The sequence below is a fragment of the Antechinus flavipes genome, chromosome 3 (genome assembly GCF_016432865.1).
Source record: "Antechinus flavipes isolate AdamAnt ecotype Samford, QLD, Australia chromosome 3, AdamAnt_v2, whole genome shotgun sequence".
NCBI classification, from domain to species: domain Eukaryota; kingdom Metazoa; phylum Chordata; class Mammalia; order Dasyuromorphia; family Dasyuridae; genus Antechinus; species Antechinus flavipes.
Genome location: NC_067400.1, coordinates 246,559,317 through 246,575,355, shown reverse-complemented (window position 1 = coordinate 246,575,355; position 16,039 = coordinate 246,559,317). Strand labels below are relative to the sequence as shown.

General features: G+C 33.9%; 1 protein-coding gene across 2 annotated transcripts in view; it reads right to left on the bottom strand.

The window, feature by feature from the left end:
- JAM2 (junctional adhesion molecule 2) overlaps positions 1 to 16,039 on the bottom strand; it is a 98,347-nt gene that overhangs the window by 12,836 nt on the left and 69,472 nt on the right. For both annotated transcript variants that reach the window (XM_051984828.1, XM_051984827.1), the window contains exons 5-6: positions 15,724 to 15,926; positions 10,659 to 10,758 (exon numbers count right to left, since the gene is read on the bottom strand). In XM_051984828.1, coding sequence (XP_051840788.1) covers positions 10,659 to 10,758; positions 15,724 to 15,926 — 303 coding nt within the window. The remainder of the gene's footprint in view (positions 1 to 10,658; positions 10,759 to 15,723; positions 15,927 to 16,039) is intronic.

Here is a 16,039-nt window from a genome sequence, read left to right as displayed (position 1 = left end):
CATAGATTTTTATAAATTACCGAATTCCAGAAATGTCTTCAGTTCATGAAAATGCCTTCAGTATGTGCATCTTTGAAGGTCAATAACTGCCTTTGGGATATTGTGTGGTTCATATTTTTAACAATATCCCGCAATAATGGTGCTTATTAATGAAAAACATTAGATCCCTTAGTAGCATTTTCTTATTTTTTTGGATGTCTTTCCAAACACAATAAAATCATTTAAGTAGGTCTGCAACTATAAATAGACCATATTACTTACCACTTTCTCCATGAACGATTAAAAATAAGAAAAAGAAGATGAAATGAGCAGAACCAAGAGAAGGTTGTATACAGTAATTGCAATATTGTTTTAAGAACAACTTAGAGCAATGACATCATTCTGAATATTATAAATACACAAATTAACTCCACAGGACCAATAAAGGAACAAGCTATCTGTATCCACAGAAAGAATTATAAATAGAACTACATATAGAATGATTTTACATATAGAACACACACACATACACACACACACATAAATATATATTTGTGCCTAATTTTAACTATCTTTAGAATGTAAGGGAGCATTGGAAAGGGAAGAAAAAAGGACAAAAGTAAAGTTACATAATACTTCATTATATATTTTAAAAGAATAGCGAGTTGTACAAATTGATTTACAATTTCATTTGCAATCATCTTTCCCCCATTTTACTGTTATATAAATGCTTGTTTATTTCTTACATTCAGAATAAAATTTTAAAAAAGAAAAAGAAAGTAAAAATGAAAACTTTTAAAGATGTGTATTCTTTGTAATTCTCTCAAATACAGAGAAATAATGACAGCTCAAGAATCAATTCAGGGCATCCTAAACATATGTTGTGATTTTTTGATTCACTTTAGTTCATTTATTCAAAGTTGAAATTTTAATGAGCTATCATAATCCACACATATTATTTTCTCAACTTTCTTTGAAATACATAAGCACTGGGAGTCTCAGTAATAATGCTGTTGACTAGAAGATCTTTTGCATGATTCTTTTGGTTCTCTTTCTCAGAGAGAGCAATATTTCAATACAGTTCATATAACAATCATAAATAATGGAAGCAAATTATATCATAGACCCATCAGTTAATAAGTATTTATTAGGCACTTGTTATGTGACAGGGACTATGATAGGCATTGAAGAAAAAAAAAAAGACAGAAAGGAAAAGTTTCTGCCTTCTAGGAACTTATAATCTATTAAGGAAGAACCCATGTAAATGTTTTGTTATATAAATATATGCAAAATATATGCAAAACAAATACATAAACGCAAAATTATATTTGAGGAAAGACGCTAGGAACTGTGGGATCAAGAAAAGTCTTAAATGGAAGGTGATACATGAGTTGGAATTTAGGGAGTCAAAGAAGTAAGGAAGGGGTTCCTCAAAGGTATAAGGGAAAGCCTGTGAAGACACAGATGAAAGATAGGATTTGGTTAAATCATGGAGAACATGAAGGGGAATAATATAAAATAAATATGGAAAGGTAAAATGGGTTTAGAGTAGTTTTAAAAGCCAAAAACAGGAGTTTATATTTAATCCCAAAGGAAGTAGGAGTCATTGGACCATATAATTCCTGCCCTTCTCTTCTTAAAAGGAGGAGACAGATGCTTTTGTCCAATTACACTCCTTATCACACAATCTTAGTGCTCCATTCCAAAAGACCAAAATAGCCTCCAACCTACTTTTGACTGGCAAAATGATTACATTGACCTCTTTTATTCCTCTCAAAGTAAAAATTGACAAGGCAAATTTATTTAGATTATGACACCCATTATGGTACCTCAAGTCTGTCACTGTGTCAGTAAACTTCAAAATTCCCACAGAATATATGCTCCTTTTTAATAAGTCCTTAATGAACCATTGCCTCTGATCTGTGGAGTCACTTCAAAATCAAGGAAGTCCAAAATTGGGCCTACTGTTTCATATTCACTAGGTTTTTCACAATCTATACCAGTTAGAATTGTAAAATGTTGAAAAGGATAGGAAAACAGCAGGTTCATTACCATGTCCTCACTATAAAGGTTGGATGTTGTACTTCCCAGGAGCTATATTGTCAACAAATTAACATTAAACCTTGAAGGGCCAGGATTCTCCAGTCCATCAGTCCCTTGATCTAGCCATGATTAATTATTAAATAATAAGAATAGGCTACTTTTAGCCACAGCTTTGGTTGCTTCTCAAGTCTTTCTTTGTTTCATTCCTTATATAGAGTCATGGGGGCTGCAAGGTCCCTACTTCCTTAGGGGAATTACATACACTTTGGGGAAATAGTTCAGATTTCCCTCATCTGGCAGGTTTCTTTTACTCTGAGATGGTATAGACAACTAACTTTTATAGAGGGATTGGGGGACCGTGGAGGCAGTTCCCTGCTTTCTAATGACATGGGGCAGATATAACTGTCTGTGCCTAACCAAGAGAAATGCAAACTTACATGGAAGAAAGGTGATCCCTTAGGCAACTTGGTAGTAATTTTGAGTCTTTGGACAAAAGTGAGGGACAGCTTTTATCCAATTCCTTTGGAAAAATAGGGGACTGCTCTCTGCAGAGGGCAAAGACTTATTTTACCCCCTTATAGGAATCTTTGGGGGATAGAGGTTCTGGTTTGGTGGACCAGGGAATACTGGTTGGTGTTACTGGAAGAACCATGGTATCACCTTAGATACCAGGACTACTTGCATGCAAGAATCTTATGATCTCTTAGTTATATTACTACAGATAATCCAGATGCATGATGATGAATTGTTGACTATGCTGGAAGTGTCGTCACTTGTGTTCTATCCTTAAAATTCTCAGTGCTGCTCTGGTTCATCATCACCACCTCACATCAAAAGACTCTAAATGGCAAAGATTTGGAATTGCCCATTACAAGATCAGATTGAATCAGAAATACCTGAGCATTTATTTTCTTTCCTTTCTTTCCCTTCCAAAACAAGACAAAATTGTCTTGTTTGTAAACCCTCCTAAACAACCTGAAAATAACAACAAAACCTCCTTACATCAAATATCCATAGCTTTAAAAAAATTCCCACATTAGCCACATCCAAAACTATGTGTTTTATTTTGTACAGTAAGTCTATCACCTTTCTATCAGAAGGTGGCTAAAACTCCTTATTAATTCAAAAGAAAAAAATGAAAAAAAGTGAGAAAGAAAGTGGCATATTAGTAACATCTCAATAAAAAGTACAAAGCTATAATCATCAAAGTGATATTTGTTACTGGTGAAAAAATAAAGAGGTCAATCAGTATACAACATTCAATGGTAGTCTAGTGTTTAATAAGTCAAAAACCTCCAGCTATTGTCAAAGAGCTCACTATCTAATATAAAATACTGGGAAAAGTGTAAAATAGTCCGACAGAAATAAGATTAAAACCAAAACTTCATACAATATAGTAAGTAGCAAGTCAAGCCAAGTCAGGAAGCATTTGTTAAACACCTATTAAATGCCAGGCAAAGTGTTAAGTACTGGCAATACAAAGAAAGACAAAAAGTTAATCCCTAGGGAGCATCTAGGTGGTGCAGTGGATAGAGCACCAGCCCTGAGTTCAAATGTGACCATAGACACTTAATGCTTCCTAGCTGTGTGACCCTGGGCAAGTCACTTAACCCCAATTGCCTCAGCTAAAACAAACAAATAAATAAATACACGGAAAAGTTAATCCTTGTTCTCAAAGAGCTCATAGACTTATAGTGGAATCGTTACAAACAAGTAGGAATAAGGATAGATTTGTAGGACAGATTAAAAAGGGATATATATATGATTAAAATGGAAATAAACCCAGAGAGAAGGCACTAAGATTAAGAGGGATGGGGAGAGGCTTTTTGAAGAAGATGGGACTTTAGCTGAGGCTTGATGAAGTCAGAGAAACTAACAGGCAATGAGGAGGGAGAGAGTTTTACTTATGAGAGACAGGCAATGAAAATGCTTATAATCAGGAAATAGAAAGTTATCTGGGAAGAACAGCAAAGAGACCAGTGTCAGAGTATACCTAAAGGGGAGTAAGGTATAAGAAGACTGGATAGGATGAAAGGGACCACTTTATGAAGGACTTGAAAAGCTAAGGAGAGGATTCTATATTTGATATTGAAGTTAACTGAACATAGAGATTACATGGTCAAATTTTAAGATAAATGGAGGGGGGTAGCTAGATGGTGCAGTAGATAGAGTGCTAGCCCTGAAGTCAAGAGTACTTGAGTTCAAATCTGGTCTCAATTTAACACTTAACTTAACACTTAACACTTCCTAGCTGTGTGATCTTGGACAAGTCACTTAACCCAATTGCCTCAGAGGGGAAAAAAAGATAAATGGAGGATGATTGCAATAGGGAGAAGCAGGGTGAACAAACAACAGATTATTGCAATAGTGTAGGTATGAAGGCTTGCCCAGGATAGTGACAGTGTCAGAGGAGATCAGGAGATATATAGGAGAGATGACATAAATATAGAAACAATAGGGCCACAAATTGAAAATGGGGAGATGGGTAAGAACAAGTGACAGGTTGAAGATGACACTTAGGTTTTGAGCTTATTGAGAGAATGGTGGTGGCCATGATAATAACTGTAATGTTAGAAAGATGGGAGGGATTGGGAAGAATATGAACTCAATTTTAGAGAAATTAAAGTTGTCTATAGGACATCCAGTTCTAGATTTCTAATAAACAGGTGAAGATATGAGACTGAAAGTCAGGAGAGATACTAGGGCTGAATAAATAGATCTGCAAATCATCTGCCTAGACATGATAATTTACTCCACTGGAGATGATAATCATAAAAAAAAAAAAAAAACAGAAGAGAAGGAGAAGGAAAGAGGACCAGCAAGAGGTCCTTTCTGAGAGATCCACACTTATTTTAAACCAACTGGAAAAGTAGAATAAAATAGTGCCACAGAAATCTAGAGATAAATACTTGAAAGTATCTAGTAGAAGAGGGTGATCACCTGTATTGAAAACTGCACATAGGTTATGAATAATGGGGATTTAGGAAAAACTATTAGAAGTGATGTTCAAAAATTATTGGTAACTTTATAGAGAACATTTACAGTTGAACAATACAGTTAGAAGTGAAACCATAAAGATTTAAGAAGAGAGTGAGAGAAAAAGAAATAAAGACACTGACTGGAGAATGTTTTCTCAAGGAGTTTAGTCATGAAAATGGGAAAGTTTACAGAATGATAATTAGCACAAGAGAAGCTTTTTCTGTGTGTGCGAAAATAGGGGAGATATGAGCATGTTTACAGGAAGTAGGAAGCAGCCAACAGACAAGGAGAGATTGAAAATTAGTGACAAATTAGGGATTATATATAGTGATAAAATAGGGACAATCTACTAGAAAAGACAGGATAGAATGGGATCACTTGTGCTTAAAGTGGCTATTCTTCACAAACAGAAGTCATGTTTTCATGTGAGACAAAGATAAAAGAAGTAGTAATAGAAGACATTTAAGTGATATGTGAAGAAGAAGAGAAAAGAGAAAGCTTGTTGAATGATCTCAATTTATTGATGAAATATGAGGCAAGGTCTTCAGCTCAGAGAGCAGGAGAGGTGCCATAGGAAATTTAAGGATGGATGAAAAGATTTGAAAGAACACTTATGTTGAGTAGGATAGTAAATAAATTAGGAAGATGTAAAAGGATTGCCTTTCTGCTATCAGTGTCCAGTTGGGAATATGAAACAGAAATTTATAGTTGATTTAGTCAGTATGATTTCCTGAATTTCTCCTGCTTTGTTAGGAACATGTGAGCGATAATGGAACCAGTAAAGTTTAAACACAGAGAAGAAAATGACTCAAAAACATCTACTAACAAAGCTTTAGAAAAAGTATACCTTGGATGCAAGCCCAAAGAGAATTCTTAGAAGAGTTTATTTCCAAAGAGCTAACATTGATTTTTAAAAGCAAATGAAAGGTAGAGGAAAAATTACAAAAAGAAGCAAGAATTAAGGAGAGAAAATATGAAAAAGAAGTTAATAACCAGAAAAAAGAAGTTAAAAAAAAACAAACCCCTTTTCTAACAAGATAACTTCTTAAAAATTAGAATTGACCAGATGAAAGCTGAGGACTCTATGTGAGTGACATAAAAAAAAATAAATAAATAAAATAGGGGCAGCTAGGTGGCGCAGTGGATAGAACACCAAATCTGAAGTGAGAAGGACCTGAGTTCAAATAAGACCTCAGACATAACACTTCCTAGCTGTGAGACCCTGGGCAAGTCACTTAACCCCAAATGCCTCAGTCGAAAAACCCCCAAAAAACCCCAAAACAAAAAAAACAAAACAAAACAAAAAAGAAATAAAACAAAGTCAAAAGTAAAAAATCTAAAAGGAAAAACAGCTGATGTAGAAAACATATCAAGGAGAGATAATTTAAGAATCATTATTCTGCAGAAAACCATGAACATCAAAAAAAGTTCCAAGACACCATATTTCAAGAAATTATAAATGAAAACTCCCCAGATATATCTTAGAATTGCAGAGCAAAGTAGAAACTAAAAGAATCCAACAATCGCAACCCCAAAGTGTAAATTCTCAGGAATATCATAAGGAAAATCCAGAAGTTCTTATTCAAGGAAGAAATACTTCAAGCAGTGAGAAAGAATTCAAGTACTGAGGAATCATGGTCAGGATCATTTAGCAGTTACAACTTTAAAGAACCACTTTAAAAGGCAACTGGGTAGCATAGTATAGTGCTGAATTTGGAGCCTAGAAAAGTTCCAATTTGGGCTCAGAGATTTACTGTGTGACCACAGACAATTTACTTAACATTGTTTGCTTCAGTTTTCGCAGCCGTAAAATGAACTAGAAAAGGAAATGGCAAACCACTCTAGTGTCTTTGCCAAGAAAACCCCAAATGGGGTCATGAAGAGTTGAATATGACTGAAAACAACTGAAAAACAACAAAATAAAAGAAAGAGAGCTTGGAATGTGATGTTCTAGAAAGCAAAGAACAATCTACCCAGCAAAACTGAATAACATCCCATAGGGAGATAAATGACTCTTTAATAAAATAGAAGATATTCAAGCATTCCTTATAAAAAGACCAGAGCTGGATAGAAAATATGACATACAAACATAAAAATCATGAAAAACACAAAAAGATAAATAAGAGCAAGCAATCATAAGGGACTAAATAAAGTTAGAACTGTTTACATTCTTATATAAGGAGATGCTTTTTGTTGTTGTTATTGATTTTATCAATCATGTTCATTGTTTTCCTTATTTGAATCACTTAATATTGAATATTGCTGCAGTCTTGTATAAATCTAGCCTTATACATAGTATATCATTTTTGAAATATACCACTATAGTTCCTTGCATCAATTTTTTGCATCAAAATTCATTACTGAAAATTGATTTATAGTTTTCTTTCCCTGTTTAGATTCTTCCTGGTTTAGCTATCAAGAGGTTATTTGTGTCATATAATGAATGGGATAGGATCCCTTCTTTACTGTTTTTTTTTTTTTTTTTACAAATAGTTTCTATAACCAGGAGATCATTATATACCTCAACAACGATACTGTTTGAGGATGTATTCTGATAGAAGTGGATTTCTTTGACAAAGAGAAGATCTAACTCAGTTTCAGTTAATCAAGGATGGACAGAAGCAGCTACACCCAAAGAAAGAACACTGGGAAATTAATGTAAATGGCTTTCATTTTTGTTTTTCTTCCCGGGTTATTTATACCTTCTGAATCCAATTCTCCCTGTGCAACAAGAGAACTGTTTGGTTCTGCCCACATATATTGTATCTAGGATATACTGTAACCTACTTAACATGTAAAGGACTGCTTGCCATCTGGAGGAGGGGGTGGAGGGAGGGAGGGGAAAAATCGGAACAGAAGTGAGTGCAAGGGATAATGCTGTAAAAAATTACCCTGGCATGAGTTCTGTCAATAAAAAGTTATTAAAAAAAACAAATAGTTTCTATAGTATTAGAATTATTTTATCTTTAAATCATTGGTAGAATTAACTTATATAGCCATTTGATAGTGGACTTTTTTTTTTCCTTTGGGAGTTCATTTATGGCTTGTTAAATTTCTTGTTCTGTTAATCTGGAGAATTTATATTGTAAATATTCATCCATTTCATTTAAATTGTTAGTTTTATAGGCATGTTGTTGGGCAAAATAGCTTGGGATTGTGGTGCTCATGACAGTGATAGGGAAGTTCTGAAGAGTGATCATTCTTGGGGGAAAGAATGAATTCAGTTTGAGACATAGAGTTTGAGATTCCCATGGGACACCAAATTCAAAATAACCAACAGGCATTTGATGATTTGGAACTGGGGTTCAGGAAAGAGAGTAGGACTATGTATAGGAAGAGGGATAGGCTGAAGCTGATTGTTAAATTTTCAGTATAAGTAAGTATTTATACCTTGGAAATCAGCAAAGCATTAAAAATTAGGGCTTTATTTATTGTTTTGTAGATTGTCCAGATGTAAGAATGTGAAGGAGAAAATGTTAACACAGCAGATTAAATATAAAAGTGTGTACATTTTTTCCCAGCAGGACATTATTAAATATTTACCCACATGCTCTTGTATGACTCTTAGGAGTCATACTCTAGACTAGAGATGATGAGATCACCAAGCAAGAGTATAAACAGAACCCATGGGACTTGATCAGGTCACCTAATGAAAAATAGAAAAGGTGATAAGCTGAGAGGATTGGGGGGAGAGGGGCATTTTGGGAAGCTTGAAGAGAAGAAAAAGTTTAAAACAGCCACTATGAGGAATTTGATAGAGAATCAAGAAAGAGTAAAAGGATTGTCATTGCAGTAGAAATGCATATTAGTTTATGGATTCCTTGATGTTTTTTAAATTTCATTTTGTAACCTTGATCTATCTTGTAATTCTGATTTCTAACGCAATATTAAAATGTTGTGGAAACACATTATCTGGTTGAAATGCTCCTCTACTCCCTCTATCATTGTTTCCCTAACTGTATATCAATAAGAGGTATGCCTCTACATTTTTTTTCTTGGCATAAGACCATAACTACCTGAGAGGGCCAATGTCAGAATATTGAGTAGACTTTCATCTATCATACGCTGGGATTTAGGAGTCCCTAGCCCCAACCCTCCCCGCCCATGTAGGAAGTAGGACATCCTTGATGATTATGATATAAACCAGACTCAAGTCTCCTTGACTCCTGACTGCATATTTAGTTAGCCCAGGAATCAGGTCTTCCAAAATATAGGCATTAATTAACTGTCTCATTCCTCTCTTCCACTCCACTTCCTTCCCTTTCCTCCCTACCCTGTACACATAAGTTTTACTATTTGTGCCATTGGCCACTGGACTTTGTTCATATCAATCATCAGTCTGGTAGCTGTATATGTCAATTTACCACTAACAAAACCTCCTGTAATAACTCTTGCAATCATTCTTTCCCGTCAAAATCTAACAAACTTTTTTATAAATGGGACATGGACCACTAATGCCTTTTTTTTTTTTTTTTTTTTAGCTCATTGGTCAATTTGAATAATGCTAAAATTATATATCCTAGCAGCCACATGCTTGTGGATAAGGTGGAATAGGCAGCCTCCCTGCTACCTTATTTATCATCTGAAAAAGGAGGGTCTGATCACTGAACCTTTTGCTTCAGGTAGGTCTGTAAGTCACTGACCCAGTCTGGGTCAATCTCAACTAGGACCTTCAGGCACCTGTATTTTCATGGAATTTCATTAATCTTCACTAAAGAGAGTAACGACTGAAAATTCAAACCCCTAAAGATGGGGAGTTCCTCTCTTCCACTCCTAGATCTAGAAGTTGTTCAGGGTTGGGCAGCCACACCTTCACAGGTAAATCCTCCTACCTTCACCCAAAGAAAGCAAGGGCCTGAATTGAAGGCCTTAGTGCAAAAGAATTCCCCTCACATAGTGTCCCTTAAATCCCTTTGACCTTGACCAGGACTCCTGGCTCCAATGGCTATTCCCCAGTGAAAGGGAGCGCATTTCCTGTCATGGTCAAAATAAGGCTTGTATCCACTCTCAAAACAGTCTGTGTCCATGATAGTCCAATAGGTCACTGCATCCTCCCAGAGAATTGTTGAACTCTTATCCTTCCATCATTATTACCAATATGTCATGGATAAAAATGAACTAGTTCAGAAAGCCAAATTGGCTAAGAAGGACAGAAAATATAAGGAAATGGCAGCCTTTATGAAGTCTGTAATTAAGTAAGGAGATGGATTATTCAATGAAGAGAGGAATCATTGCTTATAAAAATGTCAAAGGAGTCCAAAGATCATTTTGAAAGGTCATTTCAATATTGAGCAAAAAATAGAAAGTATTGAGAAAAAACAGCAAATGATCTAAGAATACAGAGAGAAACTTGAGATGAGCTAAGATATCTGCAAAAATGTACTCTCTATTGGAAAAGTTTTTGATTCCTATACTTCACAAACAGAAAGCAAAATTTTCTAGTTGAAAATGCAAGGAGACTACTACCATTCATTACTCCTTTTCAAAATTATTTCTGTTTCAAAAATTATTCTATTTATGGGTTTATTTTTATAAATTTATTTATTTATTTATTATATAAGGATTTATGAAATCCTTCAACCATCCAACCCACAGCAATATAGATACATAATCATTTGCCCCTTAAACCAACTTTTTTTTTTTTTTTTTTTGCTTACCGACTTGCATTTGTTTCCCAGGACACTTGTGATATCCAACTGAATTGCGGGCTTCACAAAAATACTCTCCAGTGTCAAGTTTTGAAACACTGTTAAATTGCTATTTATGAAGGAAAAAAAGTCATTTTCATTAAGTGCTGCTCTTATTAAGTAGATCATACTGTACAACAACTTTCTGAGTTGTGATCCATTACACAGATTAGATTTTTTTATATCAAATGATAAAGCATTTTGTGCTATTATTTCCAGTTTAAAATTCATTCAGAATTTTACAGATTGAGTAGGTAAAAATCCTTTAACTTGATAGAGCAAGCTAATAAGCTATCAGCTATAGAAGCTCTGCAAATTTTCTTCAAATGATGCTGAATAAATGATTAATGTATGTTTTTATAAAATTTGAATACAAATTGTATGAACAAATTTGCATTTCTCTAGTATTGAAGGAATCTCTGGTTATTGAACAAATTCTCTATGAATTGATAGTGAATACATACACTTTCCAAAGGAAAAAAATTAAGTCATTTTAACAGTAGAGAGGATGAAATTAGTGCCAAATTTTCTGCCAGGTAGTTCTTTAAGAACTAGGTAAACTAGTGTTTTTATTATTTATTTTAATTATAATGAAATAACCATGAAAAGAGTGGAAACTAAAAAGAGCAATTGAGAAATAAACAGAGAGAGGTTTTGAACAATGATTTTAATATTGTTTTCTCAGAAGCCTTAATTCCTTGGGAAATTTTGTTGACCACAACTGAGGCAGAGAGAAAGTAAACACAAATTGACTTCTTGTTTAATCTCCCTGGGATCCATGCAAAAGTAAAGCAGCACTTTTATTCCTCTTTAATTGATTCTCTTTCTCATTACCCACATAGATTGGTTCATTGCTTCTCTCTTCACACCTCCTACAATATCTTGCCAAACATTTTTCACATGTGTTGTTTTCTCTCAATTAATATAGCCAGCCATTACTCTAATTAATTCTGTCTCTCATCATTTCTTGATTACAATAGATTCCTAATTGGTCTCCATGACACAATTATCTTCCCACTGCAATCTATTCTTGACAAAGCTGGTAAAGTGATTTCCTTCTTTTAAAATTTATTTTTTACTTATTTACTTATGTTTACTTAATTTTTTTGCTTATTTTTATTAAAATTAATTAATTAATTACATTTTATTAAGTTCAAATTTACATTTCAGTTTGGAATTCTCTCTCTTTTCTTTTTTACCTCCCTCAGAAAATAGATAACAAAACTCATTCCAAGTCTGAATGTTAAATGAAACAAATTTCCATGTTAGCATACCCCCCTAAAAAAATGGAAAAAAGGAAAAAAAGAAAAGAAAACATGTTTCAGTATGTGCTCTAGAGTCCATTGGCTCTTCATCAGATAATTAATAACATTTTTCATCATAAGTCATTTGGAAATGTGGTTTGTTATTATGTTGATCAGAATTATAAAGTCTTCAAAGATGTTTGTTTTTACAATATTGGTTGTAAATTATGTAAATTTTCTCCTGTTTCTGCTCACTTCACTTTGCCTCAGTTCATACAAACCTTCGAGTTTTCCCTGAAACTAACCCCTACATCATTTCAGTTTGCACAATAGTAATCTATCACCTTCATAGATGATACTTATTCAGGCATATCCCAACTGATGAGTTTGTTCACCACATAAAAAGCTGCTATTAAAATGTTTGAATATATGAATTCTTTTCCTATTTTTTGGATATCTTTGCAGTTATAGACCTAATAGTTCATTATTGAGTCAAAAGATATGCACAGTTTAATAGTTTTTGGTTACAATTTCAAATTTCTTTCCAGAATGATTGGACCATTTCACAATTCTACCAACAATGATTAAAGTACAGGTTTTCTCATTTCCCGTCTAGCATTTATCATTTTGTTTTCTGACCAATTTTGTTGATTGAATGAGTAGAAAGTAGTATCTCAGTTATTTTAATTTGAATTTCTCTCATTATTCTTTATGGAGAGTATTTTTTTATATGGCTCATAGAACTCATTTATTTTTATAGCTTGAATTTCTTCCTCTGAAAATTGTCTTTTGATTATTTGTCAGTTGAGAAATAGTTCTTATTCTTACAAATTTGATTCAGTTCCCTATATATCTTAGAAATGAGACCTTTATAATATGGAAAAGGAATGGAAAGATAGAGATAAGATGGCATTGTAAAGGTAGTAACTCAGCTGGACTCTGCCATCATTCTCCTCCAAACAACTTTAAAATAATGCCTCAAACTGAATGGAGTGATAGGTTCAAGAATAAATTAGGGTAAAATATTTTTTATCAGTCTACAACAAGTTAGGAGGTTGGCAGAAGAGATCTGTGAAACCCAGGTGAATGCTGTCCAGGAATACACATCTCACCAGTACTTGTGATGGGTCTTGGAGGTGGCTGTAATAGTAGCACCAATAGCTTCATGATCACTCAGTCTAGGGATGGTAAAGGAATTGGACAACTAGTCAGAAAGAAATTACAAGTGATCCTTTGCTGGCATTGATTGTGGGCTTCCTCCCCATTTTCTCCTTTCCCCTCTTATACTTAATATGTATATTTTCTTCAATAGAATGGAAGCTCCTTAAGGGCAAAGATGTTTCATTTTTATCTTTTGTCTCTAATATCTTAAATTATTTGGGCTGCTACCTCTTTTTTCCTTTTTCCACCACTACTATGTTCCTCTTTCTCTTTATTTATTTCTTTATATCAAAGAAAAAGGAAAACAGAGAAGGGAAATCTTGGCTTATTTCAACTCACAAGAATGTTGCTCCCTTTCTCAAAATAGCAATCTATTTCCAGAGAAGTTGCCATAAACTCGAAAATTGTGATGTTTAAAAAAGTTTGAGAGACATAGTTTTTTGGGAATTAAAAATTGTATTGCTCTTGCTAGCATTTTATTAATAAAAGGGTCAATGACACTTTTGAATGCAAAAGACTGCTCACAGAACTCATTCATACTTCTATGTCCTTGGAAGATTGGATGTTCCTCAGGCCTGGTAATTGACTCTGATTGGTTAACAAGTAGTGAGAGAGAATGAATATTATAATAAGATGGACCAATTTGAATGAGAAAGTGAGGGATGAAATTTTGAGCATATTATTTACTTCCAAATTACCCAGCTTGGGCAATTTAATCAAAGAATTTATCCCCACCCAAGCCTTAGTAAAAACCAGTGGGGAAGAATTCACTTATATTTAACTGGGAACAAGGAAATAGAAGAGGGAAAAAACTTGGATCTCTCCTATAATTGGTACTTAATTTCTCTCATAATACAAATTAAAATAAAACAACATGATATTCATCCTTAATTATGATTATTGAGAAGAAAGACATTGTACACACACTGATCATGTACTACAAGCTTTACAAAACATACATTGCCTCTGCTGACTATTATTTAATTTGTTATTGTTGTTCATTTGTTTTAGTCACGTCCAATTCTTTGTGACCTCATTTGGGATTTTCTTGGTGAAGATCCTGGACTAGTTTGCCATTTTCTTCTCCAACTCATTTTATAGATGAAGAAATTGAGGATAACAGGGTTAGTAAATTGCTCATAATCACAAAGTTAGTGTCTGAGATTGTATTTGAATGCTATCTTCTTGGTTCTAGGCCCTATACCCTATATCTTATGCCTTCAGATGTTCATTATTATTGATGTATATTATATAATAAATTTATCTTTAGGTCATTCCTTTGACATCATAAAGTCTTTAAAGGGCAGATGCTAACCATGGAAAATGGAAAATTTACATGTTTTTGTGTTCTAACACCTGCTTTGAAAAAAAATAAATCTAAAGTAAATATAGCAAGGTGTGACAGCAGTTTTTTCTTTCCCACAAGCATAAGAACTGTTGGACCTGCTGACTGCCCCTGATGATTTTTGAGAGTGATGAGGACAAGATCTCAATAAGGAGCATTTTTTTTTTTTAGTGTGCTTCAATTTCTAACAAAGTATGCAAAGTGTAGTTTCTAATTACAATTATACATTTTGTGAAAAGAGATGCCGAAATTTTTTTTTTAAGGATTTCACATTTTTGTTTTTGTTTTAAAATAATAATGGTTTTTAAATTTTCATGTTCTGTCGATCACAGACATTAATCTAAAAATTAATATTTAATGTTACTTTAGAAAAATGAACTCTAAGCCTGACTTTCTTTACCTCAGAAAATGTCACAAATGAGGAAATGAAAAAAATTTAGATCACCTAGAGATTCCCATAAACTTTATCACGATCAATTCTCATATGTACTTCAAAAGCAGAATAGTCATATATGATAGCCAAATCTGAATTATCTATGTAGTAGATTACTAGCACAAATAATACAAAAGGACAAGTAGTTTGTGACATTCATTGCTTGAGCAGTGAATGATCAGAATATCTTTGGAGATATTCAGGTATTTACTTGGTGACTAATAAAGGAACCTATGCTTTCTGTGTTTTTGTAGATAAGGAATAGGATAGCAGAAAAATCTTGTTACCTATCCCCCTGAAATTCCCACCATAAGAATTTGTAGACCATGCCCCATCCTATCCTATGCTCAGCTTTCCCTACCTGTCTTTATCACTACGACCTTAAGCCTCCTCATCATTCTTGCTTATCTATTTCTATATTGAACTCTTGTTGCATGTTCCCTACTAATCCTATTGATGTCAAAGGTAGTAATCCAAGCAACAGTCTCTTTTTTTCTTCATAAGTTTAGCTTTAGCGCTTTTAGCTTTCATTTACTTTTTGAGGTGTTGTAATGAGGACAAGGGTGGAACTGGACCTGCAAAACTGATAGGAAATTCTTGATATGGAAAAATCTCTTCACTAGAGCAAGCTGGCTATACTCCTACAATTAAGTCTTAAGAAAGTTTGTAGATGCCCCAAGAAATGTCTTGCTTATAGCTACACAGTTATGTGTCAGAGGATAAGACTTGAAGTCGTCCTGACTTCAATACTGGCTTTCTTTCCACTAAGCTATACAAATAGATAATCATAATAATTATTAGGTTTGTGCTTTTTAAAGAATTTCCCAATTTAAGTCAATCAAATTATCTTACCAGAGTTCCAGTTTTTCTATTCATTGTGTAAGAAATGTTGGTTGTTTTGTGGCCACTTTTGGGATTTTCTAGTAAATGAACACCATTCTTGAACCAAGTGTACTCAGGAGCTGGAAAACCTTCTTTATCTTGACATTTTAATTCCACTACAGTTCCACTCAGAGCTGAGCTGGGGACTTCACATAATGGAATACCAGGTGCCACTAAACAATAGATGACATATGTTACAAATTTTATGACAAATGCAAATTTTGATCACCAGGCAAAAATATAAAAATCTCTAATACATTCTTTTGTTTTTCAAGTTTTTCAAGGT